We start from the raw sequence: 17438 nt of genomic DNA, 5'->3' as shown, positions 1-17438 counted from the left end.
TTATTATTCTATTTCATCAACCAAAGAAACGAAACGCGATGAACTGGTAAGAAGAAAAGAGAGCGGAGAGGAAACTGATCAGAATCGATAATAAATAGCCAACAGGAAAAAAAAAGAAGAAGAATTGAAATGCGATGCATCATCCGTGAATCGAACACGGGCCTCATCGATGGCAACGATGAATTCTACCACTAGACCAATGATGCTGTTGACATGTAAAGCGTCAATTCTAGGGTACATAATCCACTTGCGCCCACTTCCTCCATGACTGTCCCCTCACTACTACTCCAATAGTTATTCCCTCAACCATGTCGATCCCCCCCTCCCCGGACCCACTCTTCCTCCTCTTCCTCCTCTTCCTCCTCAGCAACCGAGGCAAGAATCATCCAACCCTGTTGCTCCATTATTATCCCCCCCAGCCACTGACAGCCTGCCTTGCTGCACTGCTGACATGGCTGCTGCGGGCCCCTCCCTCTTGTACGACCGGCTTTATTGTCGAGAAGCGGGGTGGGCTGCCTGCTGCTGCTGCTGCTGCATTTAAACAACAACCCCTCCCCCCCGCTGCCTCCCTCCTCCATCCCTCCTCCATCCTCTCGCTCCCAACCACCCCACCATGCCTCCCCCCATCGTCCAGGTCGAGAACGGCTCCGTCAACGTCCCCGTCGGAACCTTCCCGCCGACATGCACTTCGACCGACGTGAATGCCGACCAGGTCGCCTCCCAGCTGGTGGACCAGATCAACACCGCATTCACCCAGGGAGGAGGCCCCGAGGACATCGCTGCCCTGTTCCTGGAGGAGGGCTTCTGGCGGGACCACCTGTGCCTGACCTGGGACTTCCAGACCGTCAAAGGCCGCGACAACATCGCCCAGCTCCTCCGAGCGGGCCGCTCCCCGTCCAAAATCGAGGTCGATCGATCGTCGCCCTTGAGGGCTCCCCATGTGGGTCCGATCGATGCCTTCGGCGATGTCTCCGGCATCGAGTTCTTCGTCACCCTCTCGAGCGCCATCCTCGAGGGACGAGGGGTAGTGCGGCTGGCCGAAACGGATGGCGAGTGGAAGATCTTCACCTTCTTCACGTCGCTGGTCGGCCTGGTCGGCCACCCGGAAGCCGTCACCCACAACCGACCGGCAGGCGTGCAGCATGGCGCGAACCAGGGTCGCAAGAACTGGCAGGATCGCCGGACGGCTGAGATCAAGGGCGAGGGTAACACCCCGGCCGTCTTGATCATAGGTATGTTCCCCCGCCCCCCGACGAGGCGGACCCAAGGTGCTAACGCGAGCAGGCGCCGGGCAGGCGGGTCTCACCATCGCGGCCCGGCTGAAGATGCTCAACGTCGACTCTCTGATCATCGACGAAGAGAAACGCATCGGAGACAACTGGCGCAGACGGTACCACCAGCTGGTGCTGCACGACCCCGTCTGGTTCGACCACCTGCCTTACATCCCCTTTCCGCCCAACTGGCCCATCTTCACCCCCAAGGACAAGCTTGCCGAGTTTTTCGAGTGCTATGTCAAACTGCTGGAGCTGAACGTGTGGACGGGCACAACTCTCCATCACAGAACCCGGTGGGTCGAGGAGGAGGAACGATGGGATGTCCAACTGGAACGGCACAACGAAGATGGCACCGTCGAGACTCGCACCCTCCAGCCGCGCTTCATCGTCCAGGCGACCGGCCATTCCGGGAAGAAGAACATGCCCGACATCCCCGGGCTGGACGCCTTCCAGGGCGATCGCATCTGCCATAGCAGCGAGTTCCCCGGCGCCAACCCCGAGTCGCGAGGCAAGAGGGCCATCGTGGTCGGGGCCTGCAATTCCGGCCACGACATCGCGCAGGACTACTACGAGAAGGGGTACGATGTGACGATGGTGCAGCGCAGTTCGACCTGCGTGGTCTCCTCCAAGTCGATCACCGACATCGGTCTGAAGGGTCTGTACGACGAGAACGCCCCCCCGACCGAGGACGCGGACCTGTACTTGTGGAGCCTGCCGTCGGAGATATTCAAGGCGCAGCAGGTCAAGGTCACCGCGCTGCAGAACCAGAACGACCGGGCGACGCTGGACGGGCTGGAGCGGGCCGGGTTCAAGGTAGACCGGGGGCCGGACGAGGCGGGCCTGCTGATCAAGTACCTCCAACGGGGCGGGGGGTACTACATCGACGTGGGCGCCAGCCAGCTCATCGTCGACGGCAAGGTCAAGGTGAAGCATGGCCAGCAGATCACCGAGATCCTGCCGCGGGGGATGCGGTTCTCCGACGGCACGCAGCTGGAGGCCGACGAGATCGTGCTGGCCACGGGGTACCAGAACATGGCGACGACGGCGCGCAGCATCTTCAGGCCCGAGGATGGTGAGCGGGTCAACGACGTGTGGGGCTTCGACCCGTCAGGGGAAATGCGGACGATGTGGCGGCGATCCGGGCATCCAGGGCTGTGGTTCATGGGGGGGAATCTGGCGCTGTGTCGGTATTACTCGCGGCTGTTGGCGCTGCAGATTAAGGCGCGGCTGGTCGGGGCTTCGGTCTGTTGAATACGGTGCGATGCAATGGTCGGCGCGGTTCGTCGGAGCGGTTCGTCCGTGTGCTAGTTCCAGTTCAGGACCTCGCACTATGTCGCGAAAGGAGAAGGGATGCAACCTTGATTGGTGAGATGGTCTAGCTCCTACTACTAGTCTACATAGGTATCACAAAGAAAAAAAATCCAAGATCTACACCGGAATCCCGAAATATGCACGCCAACCAATAATGAAACCCTCCGGACGGCTTTCGGAGCGGAAGGGAAGTCTTTCTCTTTCTCCTTTCAAACGCCGACCAGCCCAGCCAAGAACTCCGATCCCAACAAGCCCTGAAAGGCTGAAACTTCAGCACCAAAAAAATAAAAAAAAATAAAAAATAAAAAAAATCACACCCACCCCTCCGCCCTACAAACATACACCCCCAGAGTCAAAATCAAATTATGCACCCCTTCCATGCCCCCCCTCCCAGCACCTCCTCCAACACCCTCACCTGTCTCGCATCCCACCCGCCCACCCTGACCCCTTTCCTCTCCAACCCCGCCAACACCGTCGTCGTCGTCGGTCGCGACGAAACACCACCACTACCACTACCCATGGCCGCCCCGCTCACGCTCAACACGAACCGCTCCTCGGATTCGCCCGCGTGCTGATTCTGGTTGGCGTCGGAGACGTCGGTGGATGTGGATGTGGATGTGGATGTGGATCCGGACGCGGACTTGAGGCTCGATCGAGCGGTCGAGGAGCGGGTGCGGGAGCGGGTGCGTTTTTTCCATTCCAACGTAAGCGGGTTTGCGGTTGTGGGTGTGGGTGTGGGTGAGTCGGTGGTATTTTTGGGTGGTGTGAGGGTGAATTTGTAGTTTGAGGCAGGAGCAGCAGTAGCATTCGCTGGTGTGCGGGTAATAGACCAAGTCTGCGAGGTAGACGGGATAAATATCTCGACTAATTTGTCCGCCGATGATGGATTTGTGTAGATGACCCCTGCGACTGCGACAGAGGACGATGGGTCCTGTTTTTTCCCTCCTTCTTGGTGTGATGCTGTGCCTGCGGACGGCAGATTCGTGTACGCGTCACTCTGCAGGACGTACAGATCGCGCGAGTGCAGTTTCCGGGGACAGTGGGGGAGATGTTTCCCCAGGGTTGGGGGTTGGTAGATCTCCAGGATGGGGAGGGCGCGGTTGGAGGAGGAGAGTTGTTGGATCTGTAGCAGCAGGCGCGGGGTGAGGCGCATGCAGGGGGTGGGTTTGGGGGGGGATGGGCGAGGGGGAAGGTGAGTTTGGGGGGTTTTCTATGATTATTATTATGATGATGATTAGGTTATGGTATTATTATAAGTTTGTGGTATGGTTGTTGTTGGGGTGGTGTTTGGGATGGGATGATTGTATTGGGAATTGGGAGGATGGGTAGAAAGGAAGGGAGGAAGGGAGGAAAGTAGGGTTAAACTCACTGAACCACACTCGGCGAGACAGCGCTATCCGCATCACTGCTATCCTGCGACGACGACGACGACATCATCATCTTCTCTCTTTCTTTCTTCTTTCTTTTTTCTCAAGTTTTCGGCTGGTGACAGCTACACAAAAGTAAGACAGTAAGACAAGACAGACAGCCAGGTACCACCATCCTTAAATATCCAACCCAACATCCCATCTGCCCTGACAACCCCTAGTCTAGTCTACCCCATCGTATTCGTCCCTCTCGCACGGGCGCTCGCTCGGCCCAGCGACGATCCGCTTACCGTGCAGCAGTCGGAATTCCCTAGGTAATTAATTAGATAGCCAGCCATGGCAAATAAAGTCCGTTTCATGCTTATTCTTTTTTTGGGGTCGGGCTTGACCGAAGCAGGAGATTGGTACGAGAGGATGTGGGTTTAGTGCGGTTGGATGCGATTTGCCGAGGGGTTCAGGGGGTGTGGAGATGTCCCTATCCCTAGTGTATAGTCCGATAGCACTAGACTTGGACCGGGCAGGACATCGGCATACGGATACGATGGCCGCCGAGCGTGAGTCGTCTTTCTCCCTAGTATCATCTATCTTCTCTCCGGAACCCCGACCGGCCGGGCTGCCATCAGTTCTCCCGTCTCCGTCCAGTTTGCCCGTTTCAGAGTTCAGTCACGGTGTCGGTCATTTCTCCGACACTGCCTCTGACTCTGACTCTGCTCCGCTCCGCTGCGTCTTCGTTTCCCGGATTTCTGGAATAGTCCAATGTTTCTTGTTGATTGTTTGATAGAATAAACATGGTTGACAGCCGAGGCCGCAGCGTTTCTTGCCGCCTCGCCGACGCCGACGGGCGCGTCGTCGTTCCATGGAACCCTCAGCCTGCCACGCGGACAAGACCTCAGATCTCTGACACCCCCTGAAAAAGAAAACAAAAAAAAAAAAAAAAAAAAGATGATGATGATGAGGAATAAGGAATTGGCTGATGTAAGACACCTGACGTGATTACTCCGAGATTCCTCAGCTCAGTCGCCGTAAATGCGCAGTGTGGACCTCCTGTCAGCTCAGCCTTGTCGGGTTCCTTACTACTAGACGATACCGACTGTACCTAGGCTATATGCGGGGGCTAGCGTCTGCAGTCAGACAGTAACGCCGATACATTATTAGTATTATGAGTATTATTAGTATCATGAGTATTATGAGTATTACGAGTATTATGAGTATTATGAGTATTATGAGTATTATGAGTATTATGAGTATTATGAGTATTATGAGTATTATGAGTATTATGAGTATTATTAGTATTATTAGTATTATTAGTATTATTAGTATTATTAGTATTATTGTCGGGTGTTTACCATGGATGGTGCATGGGGTGGGGTAGGACATAACAGCAGTATTCGCGTTAAGCGCGTGCGGTCTGATAGGATGGATGGTCGGGAATGGGAGGTGGGGTTTGGGTCCTGCAGGTCGCAAAAGATACTCCATACGGCAGTCAATGCGAGCTTGCGAACTATATAGTTGGTCTTGGGTGTTGTTCGTCGCGGGGGTCAAAGCGATGTTGTTGGGGATTTCTCTGGGTATGATACCATTCCTATAGCTAACTAAGCCCTAGATAGATATTAGCAGTCCTGGCTTGCAGACTACAGGGATAATATAATAATTGTTGCAATTGGATGGAGATCAGATAAACGATAATCTGCCACGGTGCAAACGGTGCAAACACACTGACCAATCAGCGGCCATGCTTGGGCGAGTTGTCAAGGAATCGCGAAATTCCACTTGGCGGGCTGGAACGCGTCGACATGATGTCTGATCTGATGGATACAGTGAATGTTGCGATGTCTGCTTGTCGTGGTGGTCTTGGGCTGGGCTGGTGGTTGTCGAGGTTGAGTAGAGTTGAGTTGAATGATAGTAGATGCCGCACGTTCTCGAAAGAAGAGTCATAGAATCTCCATTCCGGAAACATTCAAGGCAGACCATCCTATACAATATTGCAAAATATCCCAAGGGTCCGAACCCCTCTTATATAGTAGCTTTAGCCAACCTCGCACTTTGCACGCGGCCAAACCCCGACCGGGCCCAAAAGCCGACAAAAGCCGGCAAAAACCGAGCCATGCATTTGTCCACCATGTATCGTGGCTAGCCCCCCCCCTTGCTATCTCAGTAGTGGAGCAATAAACACCCATGGCCTGATTTCGCACATAACCACCAATAATTCCAGCCCAATCCCGACAATGAAATAAGCTCCCTGATGTCGTCACCACCCGCCGCACCGAACTATAAAACCCCCGCACCTCTCTCCCCCAACCCCATCATCCGCCACTACCACTACCACCATCATCAGCCGACCACATCCAGCAATCAAGTCACCCCATCACCAAAATGAGCGCCTTCCCAACGAGCTTCCGCATAGCTCAGGCCGTGGGCCTCACGAGCGCTGCGTGGCTCTCCGGTAAACCCTCCCCCACCCCTCCCCCAAACCAACTCCCACCAATATTCTAACCCCAACCCAACCAGGAACAATCTTCTCGCTCTCCTACATCACCATCCCCGTCCTGCTCCAATCACACCACGACCACGCCATCCCCCTCCAGCCCATCACCAAGCAATGGCGCACGCTCTACGAGACCGGAAAACGCCGCGTCCCGCCCCTCGCCCTGCTCACCGCCTCCACCTTCCTGTACCTGGCGTGGCGCGTGCGGCACAACACCCCCGTCGAGGCCCTCGCGTCGAAGCATAGCATGGCGGTGTATGTGGGGTCGGCGCTGCTCACGCTGGGGATTGTGCCGTGGACGGCGGTGGTCATGGGGGGGACGAATGGGGAGTTGATGGCGTGGGCGGAGAGAGGTGGGGATGGGGTTAGGGAGGAGAAGGGGAAGGGGGTTGAGAAAGACGACAAGGAGGAGGAGGAGGAGAGGGTGAGGGGGTTGTTGGCTCGGTGGGGGTGGTTGAATGCCGGGAGGGCTGTCTGGCCGTTGCTTGGGGGGGTGGTTTCGTTGATGGGGGGGCTTGTCTAGCTGGGGGGGGGGTGCAATTCCCTTTTATGGTTCTTTGGGAGGGTGTCTTTATGGGAAATGTGGGAGTTGGGTTGGCGTTTTGGATGGATTGGGATTTGGATCGAAAATGATGGATTATGTTATGTGTGTACTGTCTGTGTTGTGAGTTTGTATGATATCTCTACTGTACCGTACTTGGATGTTGAAAACTGTGATCGTGATTTTGATTCTTGAGGGTAATCTGACGGGTGCCAGATGGATAGAATCGCATGTCTAGGCTGTGACATGGATCGAACATGTAGAGGGCTTGCCATTGTTACCACTTGTGGAGTGGGTCCGCCTGAAAACGGAAGTGAAATAAGAATCTGACAGGTGGGTCTGCTCTCGGCCCTCCCGCGAGCCACACGCCCTATCGGGGGAGAGAAACTTCATGTTACGAGGCGGTAGTACCCTCCCACGGCTCTATATGTGACTACGGCCAGAGATACATAAGCAGATGCCGATCAACCAGCTCGTCTAGAGTGATTTGCTCGCGCAACCCCATTTCTCTCCCTCCCTCCCTCTCTTCTTTTTTTTTTTAAAAAAAAAGCGGGATATACTACGGGGGAGATATTATGCTGATACACACCGTGGCATGCCGTGATTGAAAAGGAGCTAAGCTGGCTGACACGAACCTCACAAACCATGGGTTTTAACCTCCGTGACCGGACCATCATAGACATGTCTACCCTGGAAGACATACACGACCAGACTGACCAGAAACACCGCCACGAAGATGACCACGCTCCAGTTGAAGGTTTCCGTGGTGACGGGGGTCGACTCGGGCCAGAAGGACCAGAACAGGGCGAAAAGGACATACAGCCAGCCGATGATGTTGACGGCGAGACCCCAGCGGCCGAGGCCCCATCGGGCGGGGGGCAGGGTGTGCGGGTGGAAGATCTTGCGCCAGATCAGACAGCTCATGGAGATGCTGTAGGAAAACATCAGGGCGGCGACGTTGAGGGAGACGATGGCGTTGAAGGCGGTTTCGGACCCGATGTTGATCAGCGACAGGAGGGAGCTGATGATGCAGGTCACGATGATGGAGTTGACGGGGAGCTTGCGCTTCGGGTCGACTTGGGCCATCCAGCGGGCGAAGGGGAGGCCGCGGTCCCGCGCAAAGGAGAAGGTCTGGCGCGCTGTGGAGGCGTTGAAGAGGATGTTGCTGAGGATGACGGGGATCAGGATGATGGCTGTCAGGCCGTTGACGCCCGCGGTGTTGGTGGCTTGCTTGAAGCTGTAGATGAAGGGGAAGCCGGTGTCGTCGTTCAGTGCGTCTGCCACGGACGGCGTCGCGAAGAGCATCGCGATCAGTGCGACCAGGCCCATGATCGCGTTCGCGAAGTAGGACCAGGTGATTGCGATGGGGACGTAGCGTCCGGCGTCTTTGATCTCCTCGGACATGTGCGCGCATGCATCGGAGCCTGGGAGTGGGAGGGGTGAGTTTTGCTTGTGCGTGTATGTGTATGTGTGTACGTACTCAGACAGCCATAGATGGCCGCCAGCTGGCCGACCATCACGGTCAAGCCCATGGATGACCAGCCTCCGAAGTTCTGGAAGTCGGTAAAGACATCCTCGGCGGAGCGCAGAGGAGCCAGCACCCACAGGACCACCACCACCACCACCCAGCAGAAGATATGCGTGGCAAGCAGGAGGTTCTGCATGCGGGCCATGAGGCCTGCCGCGTACACGTTGAAGAGGTAGGTGATCAGGATCATGGCGAAGACGAACAGGGTGCCCTGCCAGCCTTTGGGGTCGTAGCTGGGGTCCCGCACGCTGATCAGGCCTTGGATGATGGTCCCCACCAGGAAGTTGCCGGACGCGGTGCCCGCCTGCCAGGCCAGAACGGACATCCAGCCGGTCACGTAGCTGAGGAATTTCTGGTATCGGGGCGATGCGAATTCCGAGACCCAATGGTACTGGCCGCCAGACGTGGGGGCTCTGACGGCGGATGGATTAGCGGGTCATGGATCGTTCGGGGGGGGGGGTCGGTTCGCGTACATGGAAGCCATCTCGGCCAGGGAGACGATGATGAATCCGAATCCGATCGAACTCCATACATAACTCCATAGCATCCCTGCCAGTCCGCCGTCTTGCAGTCCCTCATAGTCGGACCTGGTTGTCTTGGTGAGGGTTGGTCGTTGTCTGGTGATGTGCGGCACTTACAGCATGATGTACTCCCAGGTGGCCTGCAGTACGGCGGAAAAGCTCAGAGCTGCCAGGGGCCGGATGTTTCGCTGCGAGAAAGCGTCTGAGCACGGGAATGTCCAATTGCACCCTGGTACAGAGTACTCACCTTGAACTGCTGGGCCTTCCCCATGCGATCCATGTCCGTGACGTCGTATCGCGTGCCATCTTCGTCCGCGTTGGATCCGTCGAGCTCGTGGCTCTGCAGGTCAGTGATAACGGCCTCTTTGACGGGGGGCTGCATCTCCTGGGTGAAGGTCATGGTTTTCGAAGTCCTGGCTCTTCCGACCGGAGTAGAATTGAGCTGGAGAGACACAAAGGGGGGAGGGAGGGGTGGGGGGGGGACAAGGTGGCAGGGAAGAAGAGTTTTCGAGGAAGGGAGAGGGGAGGGAGACGAAGATCCCGGCTAGTGGTATGCATGCGGCACAGCAATACTACTATCTACTAGTACTACTAACAGACTAGATTGTCTTACTCTGATAAGGAATTGTGGGCCCGGACGGGACTAAGCGGCACTCTAAATCGGTGGCTGCGGGACGGCGCGGCCATGGCTTGTCCTCCGGCCCGAGTCCTCAATTTACATCCCTGCAGGCGGGCATATTTGGCTCAGGACATACGGACGGTGAGGTAGTGATGGAAAATTACAAAGCGTCAACTCGTCCCAGCCGACCGGGTTGGCCCCACCGAATTGCGACGCAATCCATCCCTTCCTTCTCGCTGATTTGACCAGGCCTGATCTCCACAGATCCATCAGCTCACCAAGGCAACAGTGAAACAGCAGTCCACGAAGTTCGGGGATATGCACGGCGAACCTTCCCTAGCCGCTTAGTAACGGCCGGTCGGGTGGATCATGTCAGGGATCTTATCGTCCTATCTCGTCTCAGCTGTATCATGTCCCCCAAGGAAAAGCGAGCTCGAGGAAAAGGCTGTCACATGTACTCCATAGTCCCAACCGGGGGGGGGGTGAAATGGGGAAAAAAAAAACCCGCATCGATTACGGTTGACTAGCATGCGCCATCACCAGTCCTCAGTGATCTGAGGTTATTATAACCCCGTGGCTGCCTCTTCGTGGCATCCCCCCCTATTGCGAAAATCTCTCAATTCTGCTTCCGAGTGTTTCCATGACATATACCAGCTTGCCAACGGGGGTATCGCCGCCGTTAGCGGAGGTCAATGCCCACAACCATACCGGGCTGGTGATTATTTTTGCCAGCATCTGTCTGTTTCTGATCCTCAGCTCACTCGGAATGCGAATCTATGCCGTCTCGCAGCGGTCGATGGTCATGAACGACGATTATGTCCTCACCCTTGCAGTCGTATGTCCCCCCCCCGTTTTCTCATACATCACGATTCAAGCTGAACCTCCACTGTCTGGTTTCTCCATAGGCTGTGGCTGTGGCGCAAATTAGTGTGGTGCTTTTCGAAGCCCACGTGGGATGGGGCAAGAGTGGCGAGCTACTCAATCCGTCGGACACCGGGGCTATGGACAAGGTGCTCCCCCGATGCCTTTGTGTTTCCATCCCCACTTCTTGTTAATCTCTGGTATAGAGCGTCTATGCGTCAGACCTGCTCTACATCATCATCCTCGGGCTGTCCAAGTGCTGCACCAGTCTCTTCTACCAGCACCTATCCCCATTCACCACCCGCCGGGTCACTCGTGGATTGCTCGGACTGTCGGTCGCCTGGACCATTCTCTCGACTTTCCTTCTCGCCATCCGGTGTAGCCGTGATCCCTGGAAAGATATCAATCATGACTGTGATTCTCTGGTACCATACCCGCTTTCCGAGGGAAATTGATTGAGCATTGTCCGCACCGACTAACTCACAGCAGCTCACGCACTGGACCGTGATCACCGTGCTCGATATTGCCGTCGAAGCCATGCTGCTGCTATATCCGGTGAAGCTCATCTACCGCCTGCACCTCAAGCGCTCCCGTAAGCTGACTGTCCTGGCCATCTTGGGTTGCCGCGGAATGTGAGTCTCGATGCGACGATGCCTGTCCCCCACGGACACCGGGACAACCGGCTAACCACCCGAAGCCTCATCCCCCTCGCCATACTGCATTATACCTCCATCCGAGAGCAGATCACCTCCAGCAATCCCACGCTGGCAGGCGCATACGCCACCGTCATCGAAGAGCTGCATCTCTCCACCAGCATCCTCCTGCTGACGCTCTCCTCCGCGAAGCTGTTCCTCGCTGCCTATGAGGACGACGACGGACTGGCGTACATGGACGAGTCGTCGCGCGGGAAAAGCCAGCCCCGGTCCAGATCACGCAGGACACTCACCCTTTCCCGGCAGTTGGATCATATGGAAGATCCCATCTTGCGGCACTCCCGCTCGGATCTGCAGATCGTCAAGGATGTGCAGATCTCGGTCACTAGTGAAACCATTGAGCTTCGGGATCAGACGGATTGGTTGGGATAGGGGGATCTATCGTGCGTGAGAGTATAGTATAGTGTTTTGAAACCAGATGCCATGATTTTGGGTTCCATTCTTTTTTTTCCCTGGAGATTCCTTTTGATTGTGGGATGTTTTTCCCGAGGCAATGGTATCGTCAGAAGTCCATTAATCATGACAAAGTTTGAAATTATATATATATATACATAAAAGAAATTCAAGATATATGTAAAGATTATAACAAAAAGCAATCAATTATAAAATATAGTTTATTGAAAATTTACATAAGAATCAGAATAATGTATTATCTCATTCTCACGAAGAGTTATTCCGGTTCCGACCTGACCCTTTTGTACCAGAGCAGAAGGGATTATTAATATTGCTTAGGATTGACTAGCGACCCCTGCTATTGCTAGTGCCGTTGGACAGTTGGCTCCCGGCGACAAACCAACACCCGATGAAAAACAATTCCTTTGTCCCTTGTGGTGTGTGTTTTGCAAGCCACAGCCACCGCTGCATGAATGCGGGATGACAGCATGCGAAAACCCGTTGATTACCCTCGAGAGCAGCATTGCCATCTCCTCCATTGCGTGATTTATGCAAGTTTGGGCCACGGCGAGACGGCTAGATAGCCAACATCGCCAACAGACCCCGCCAGGCGCACAAAGCCGGATCTGATTCGACTTTTGCCCTTACTCGGGCCAACGGCGCCCACGCCTAGCAGGGCAGAATTTGCGCCGCGGGTGATGGTGACAGGTCGTGCGTGCGCGAGGCTGGGATGACAGGGATCCCCCAAAGAGGGGAAGACGAACGGATGACCCGGGCCTGGCGCAAGCAATATTGACGATGTGATGGTTAGCGGCCGCGCGACTCGCCCTAGCTGCTCTGCTAGCTGCTAGACTAACCCATTGCCAAATGGATCGCGCCCATTAGGCGCCTGTCTCCAATCACATTGGGCGTCCACGGCTGGATGTTATGGATCTCCCGTCGGGCCCGCGAATAAGTCGTCTGCTTTTAACCCCGGAGGTTTCCTGTCATGACACTTCCAGGGCCGGACATCTTTCTTGTGCTACCATTATACCATTGCGAATCACCATGGAGCTCAACGTGGACGGATCGGTTACATTGCAACACCCGGGGGGTGTGCCTCCGATGGCTATTATTGTCCGCACGGTTGTGCTTGTCCTCGCCATCCCGACCACGATGGTCTGCTGTCTACGGGTATGCCCTGGTTGGTTGGCAAGGCTGTCTGGCGTGTCGATGAAGAAAAAGGCTCGGTTCCTCTAATGTCTGTCGTTACAGCTGTACGTGCGCAAGTTTATCCTGAGATCCTTTGGGCTGGACGACTGGATGGTGGTGTTCGCTCTGGTAGGTGTCCCGGCAATCTATCAGACAGTTCCCTCCATGCTGATGAGCTGGGATAGATAATGGTTAATGGGTTCTCCGCTCTTGGCTATACCATCACCTACTACGGACTGGGGCAGAGGACCCGCTACGTCTCGGAGTCGCATCTGGTAATATGGCTCAAAGTAAGTAGAACAACCGCCCAGCATAACCCGACACAACCGCTAAAGACGGATTCCAGATCTACTATGCAGCCCAGTGCAGCTACCTCATAGTGGCGTTCGCGGTCAAGGCCAGCCTGACCATCTTCGTCATGCGTCTTTTCCCCACCCCTCGGATCGAAGCCATCGGCAGATGCATGTTAGGGTTTCTTGCGGCCTTCACCCTCTCGGGCACTCTGGCCCTCGCCTTCCAGTGTCGACCATTCCGCGCCGTCTATGACAAGTCCATCACCGATTCCCAGTGCTACACGGTGGAGTCATCCTTTGCTATCCTCATCCTCCAGGGAGTGATCATGTTCGTGATGGACGTGGTCATTCTGACCCTCCCCGTCCGTTGTATCTGGAACCTCAACATGCCCCTCCGACAACGGATCCTAGTCCTGGGCCTGCTTTTGCTTGGTACGCGTACCAGACCTTCCATCCAATATCCAGAACCAACCACTAACCACCTCGAAAACCAGGCTTTGCCGCATGCATCGCCGCCCTCGTCCGATTCAGCACGTTGACCTACGCCACCGATGAAACGGACTATACCTGTATGTGACACGACGCCCACCCACCCATCTCTATTCTATCCTCTCTCATTACTCACCCCGACCCCAGACTCAGCCGCCAAGTCCCTCGTGTGGATGGTCATCGAATTCAACCTCGGGCTCATGACCGGGTCGCTGCCCTCGCTACGCACGTTCGTCCAGCTCCGAACCTCGGCTCACCGATCTTCTCTTGCGACCACTGGCTCCACCAACCTCGAGTTCGGAAAGGTCGGGTGGGGAAAGGGGATCAAGAAGGAGACGCAGATCACGAGGGTCTTCGAGACCATAGATGATGATGGTAGTGATGATCAGGGCCGCATCGCCCCCCTTTATGGCCCGGAGAGGTTCACCACCACCGCCCATGCCTTTTCCGATATGGGGACCGCGCAGGCCGAGTCTCATACTCTGTCGAAGGGTCGGGGAGTCTTTTGAATGGTCCACGGATAATGACGTATGCGATGCAGCGATGTCTTTTTGTTTTGCTTTGTGGTATCGGGTTATTTATGTATCTATGTTTGTTTTCCAAAGAATACGCTCCTGGTAGGAAAAATGGCTTGAGAACCAAAACTCTACGGAGAACAAACCGAAAGTAAATCAATCAATCGGCTGATCGAGAATCCAAGCGGGATGTTAGGTTACATTCGAATTGCAAAGGCGAAGGATTGATCCGCCTGCAGCTGACAATCAGGAAAATCACCTACCTATCTTCTACTACTATCCATACTACTCCGTAGCTAGTCTAACCAGCCGATTGCCAAATCACCTCGCCTACTTCGGACAGCAGATGCATGAATAGTGCATTAGCTCGACGCCATCCCAGCACTATTTACTTAGTATTAGCGCCGCAGGCGAACAAACCCCCTCATCAATCTTCCCCGGCTGAGTTAGTTCCCTAGCCTACGGGTGGACCCGATGTCGGATTCCACCAGTTACTGAGCTACTCTAAATGATCGAAGCCGGCTACAGTTGCGCTAGATAGCAATAGCCACTGCTTGTGCTGGCGAGTCATGGATGGCATACAAATTACTCCGTAGTGCTGTTTGAGCGGCACGGCTCGTGGGTGTACCGGGGTTTGTGTCATCAGGAATCAATCATCGAGGATTACCAGGCTTGAAGCCGCGTTTTAGCAAATCATACGTGGCATGGGCGTCTGTGGAGGATTCTGAATTTATAACCTGGTCCGTTCCCAGCCCTATATGGCTCAGGCTGCAAGGCATCGATCGGGTGCTTTGTACGTAGTACATATCATATGGGTGCTTTGGGCAAAGGGTGGGGTTAATGTGGCAGCATATACACAGGTGTGAGGATAGGAGTGGCGCTATATGTATACACCCAGAGCACACTGTACCGGCAGCAAAACCATCCTCAGAACTCGACGAAATGCGCATTTTGTCATGCCTGTCTGCCACTCTGGCCGCTCCCGCATGCCGTAGCGATGCAGACGCGCTCCTCGGGCCGAGACCCGAGCTCCGCGGCCGACCATCACGCGTCTCGTCAACATCAACCAGATACATCATCACCACAACCACCCTCCAGGATGCCCCCAAACGTACCCGCAAACGCGGCCCCGGGCGCCCCGCAAAACCACCCCCAGCATGACCAACCCAACCCCAACCCCAACCCCAACCCCAACCCCCACAGACACACCCATCCCCAAAAAGGCCAAAGACCCCAACCAAGAACCCCGCATCCAAACCGCCATAACAATCCTCAAACAAGGCCGACTGACCTCCATCCGCGAAGCCGCGCGGCAGCACAACGTGCCCATCTCGACCCTCCGCGCGCGCCTCCTGGGCCGTTCCCCACGCGGGCCGCAGGCGCGCACAGCCAACTACAAATTAACCCAGGAGGAGGAGGACGGCCTGGTGCAGTGGGTGCTGCAGGTCGCGCGGGACGAGGAGAAGGCGCCCTCGCACGGACGCATCCGCGAGATGGCAAGGGAGATTATTGGGCGGCGGGGGACCGGGGAGCCTGCTCCGCCGGTGGGCGAGCAGTGGGTGCGGAAGCTTATGCGGCGGAATCCGATCCTCAAGCCGTTGTATCCGAAGGTGGTGAGGGTTTCGGAGCAGTTCATTGGGAGTGTGTCGGTTGATTTTGGGGAGGGGGGTGCGGGGAATGGGGGAAGGGAGGAGACGCCGGTGGTGGAGAGGGGGCGAGGAGGTTGGGGGAGCGGTTGGATGTTTTGAGGCCGTTGTTGGAGGGGTATCTGAGTAGTCGTGGGGAGGGGGAGGGGGAAGGGGGTGGGGATCTGGTGGGGGAGCAGCTGGTTCAGGGGCTGGGGTTGGTGATGGATGGCGTTATCGGGCTGCTGCAGGAGAATCAGAGGCTTAGGGCTGAGGCTCGGGAGTCCGGGAGCTAGATAGGGGGGCAGGGCTTGGGTGTGGATGGGGACGCTAGTGCGCGGCTTGTTCTTTTCCTGATGGAATGCTGTCATTTCTTTTCATTGGTTGATGTTGGCTCTGGCGCGGTGGTGTACCAATGCTGCGCCTTTTCCTTTCGTCAACGGGGAAGACAAAAGCCCTAATGTACAAAGAACCTTATTCCGACCACGCTGTTTATATCTGATATCTTCTACCCCAACACAGAATTTCGCTAGCGGATAACCCGGTAAACTTTGAACCGGCCACGGTCCTTCATAGCTGGGGATGGTGAAGACTTTCTCGACCGGAACTAGTTGGCGGCCGTCATCCGTAGGAATAGCAGCGGACTTATAAAACTGCTAATTTCTTCCCGCGCTTGACTCGCTGGCCTAGCCGCACGGAAGGCCCGATGGTATGCCTCTCCTTCGCTTTGAACAAACACAGATTCATGCTCGTTCCGGTGACTCGGAAGGTCTGCTCTCCAGCTGCCGTGCGGACGAGATGAGATCCCCGGGGGAGAATAGATGCCAAGGGTCCGGGCATGCAATAGAGGACGAAAGTTTCAGCTCCAAGTAATGACTATCCAACAGCTCCACCAGGCATCTGAATTGGTCGTTCTCCGCCTCGACAGTTTCGGTGGATGAGGGCGTGACGGAGACCCCACCGGCCTGGCTTTCTCGATCCAGGAGACTGTCTTTCATCTTGGCTTTGTATATTCGCAGCAGCTTGAATGGACGTGCGATGACGGGATATGAGGGGGAGAAGTGCGGTGCTGCGACTTTCTCTAGTGAGAAGAAACTTGATCCGCAGTATGCCTCTTGCTCGTTCATCGGAGGAAACCCGAATAACAGCCGAGCCTTCAGCTCCTATCTCTTCGAGGAAGCCGACGAGGAGAAAGCTCGCTTTGTCAAAGCGTTAGTAGAATGGAAGACCAAAGTTGGTCCTCAGCACAAGACATACGTCGACATCCGGATCGGACACACCTGGGACGAGGTGATCGAGGCAGTCGGGCTGGCGAAGAAGCGATATGAAGAGTTCACGGGGAAGCTGGGGTCGCTACACAAATGCCTCCTGGCGATTGGCAAGGCAGCTGGCTCGACTGCCCCGGTTCTGGATGGGTGGTTGGGCTTGCTTCCGTCGAAATCGGAGCATGGGTCGGTGGTGTGTGGGGGGATTAAGCTGATGGCTGGGGTATGTATGTTCTCGAATTTATGTTGCTGGGTGTGGGCTGTCGCTCATACGAGCTGTTTGGCATTGAGTAGGCGGCTGCGAATATAATGAACCTGCGGTCAGATGTGTGTGATGCTCTCGAGAAGATTCCGAAGTTGATCCAGAGAACTGGGAGGGCTGTCAAGGCGCAAAAGACAAACGATATGCATGCTCTGGCGGCGGAGCTGTATGTGGCCGTTTGGACG

At 55.6% G+C, this 17438-nt stretch overlaps 6 protein-coding genes and 1 non-coding gene across 7 annotated transcripts; 4 read left to right on the top strand and 3 right to left on the bottom strand.

The window, feature by feature from the left end:
• Nucleotides 1-135: 135 nt before the first annotated feature.
• Nucleotides 136-206, bottom strand: BO70DRAFT_t119. The gene has a single exon. It is a non-coding gene; the product is annotated as a tRNA-Gly (tRNA).
• Nucleotides 207-405: 199 nt separating this feature from the next.
• On the top strand, nucleotides 406-2706 carry BO70DRAFT_386291 (flavin-containing monooxygenase). Its single transcript, XM_025545812.1, has 2 exons — nucleotides 406-1232; nucleotides 1285-2706. Exons 1-2 carry the CDS (start codon nucleotides 614-616, stop codon nucleotides 2523-2525), a joined length of 1860 nt encoding a protein of 619 aa, XP_025400508.1. The 5' UTR covers nucleotides 406-613; the 3' UTR covers nucleotides 2526-2706.
• A 237-nt stretch (nucleotides 2707-2943) lies between these two features.
• Nucleotides 2944-3738, bottom strand: BO70DRAFT_428041 (uncharacterized protein; the record flags this gene model as incomplete). Its single annotated transcript, XM_025547937.1, has 1 exon — nucleotides 2944-3738. One exon carries the CDS (start codon nucleotides 3736-3738, stop codon nucleotides 2944-2946), a length of 795 nt encoding a protein of 264 aa, XP_025400507.1.
• Nucleotides 3739-6262: 2524 nt separating this feature from the next.
• On the top strand, nucleotides 6263-6960 carry BO70DRAFT_378649 (DUF1772 domain-containing protein; the record flags this gene model as incomplete). The annotated part of the gene is made up of 2 exons (XM_025545284.1): nucleotides 6263-6395; nucleotides 6461-6960. Exons 1-2 carry the CDS (start codon nucleotides 6326-6328, stop codon nucleotides 6958-6960), a joined length of 570 nt encoding a protein of 189 aa, XP_025400506.1. The 5' UTR covers nucleotides 6263-6325.
• A 654-nt stretch (nucleotides 6961-7614) lies between these two features.
• On the bottom strand, nucleotides 7615-9409 carry BO70DRAFT_289064 (amino acid transporter; the record flags this gene model as incomplete). The annotated part of the gene is made up of 5 exons (XM_025539304.1): nucleotides 7615-8402; nucleotides 8459-8919; nucleotides 8980-9093; nucleotides 9145-9215; nucleotides 9275-9409. 5 exons carry the CDS (start codon nucleotides 9407-9409, stop codon nucleotides 7615-7617), a joined length of 1569 nt encoding a protein of 522 aa, XP_025400505.1.
• An 877-nt stretch (nucleotides 9410-10286) lies between these two features.
• Nucleotides 10287-11592, top strand: BO70DRAFT_423068 (uncharacterized protein; the record flags this gene model as incomplete). The annotated part of the gene is made up of 5 exons (XM_025547587.1): nucleotides 10287-10481; nucleotides 10552-10656; nucleotides 10714-10932; nucleotides 10997-11139; nucleotides 11205-11592. The coding sequence occupies 5 exons, from the start codon at nucleotides 10287-10289 to the stop codon at nucleotides 11590-11592; spliced, it is 1050 nt and encodes a 349-aa protein (XP_025400504.1).
• A 1125-nt stretch (nucleotides 11593-12717) lies between these two features.
• BO70DRAFT_370063 (uncharacterized protein) lies at nucleotides 12718-14095 on the top strand (the record flags this gene model as incomplete). The annotated part of the gene is made up of 6 exons (XM_025544718.1): nucleotides 12718-12786; nucleotides 12868-12933; nucleotides 12990-13094; nucleotides 13151-13529; nucleotides 13592-13666; nucleotides 13734-14095. 6 exons carry the CDS (start codon nucleotides 12718-12720, stop codon nucleotides 14093-14095), a joined length of 1056 nt encoding a protein of 351 aa, XP_025400503.1.
• Between the last annotated feature and the right edge of the window lie 3343 nt (nucleotides 14096-17438).

Source organism: Aspergillus heteromorphus (assembly GCF_003184545.1).
Source record: "Aspergillus heteromorphus CBS 117.55 chromosome Unknown BO70scaffold_8, whole genome shotgun sequence".
In the NCBI taxonomy this organism is placed as follows: domain Eukaryota; kingdom Fungi; phylum Ascomycota; class Eurotiomycetes; order Eurotiales; family Aspergillaceae; genus Aspergillus; species Aspergillus heteromorphus.
This window is presented reverse-complemented; position numbering and strand designations above follow the sequence as displayed.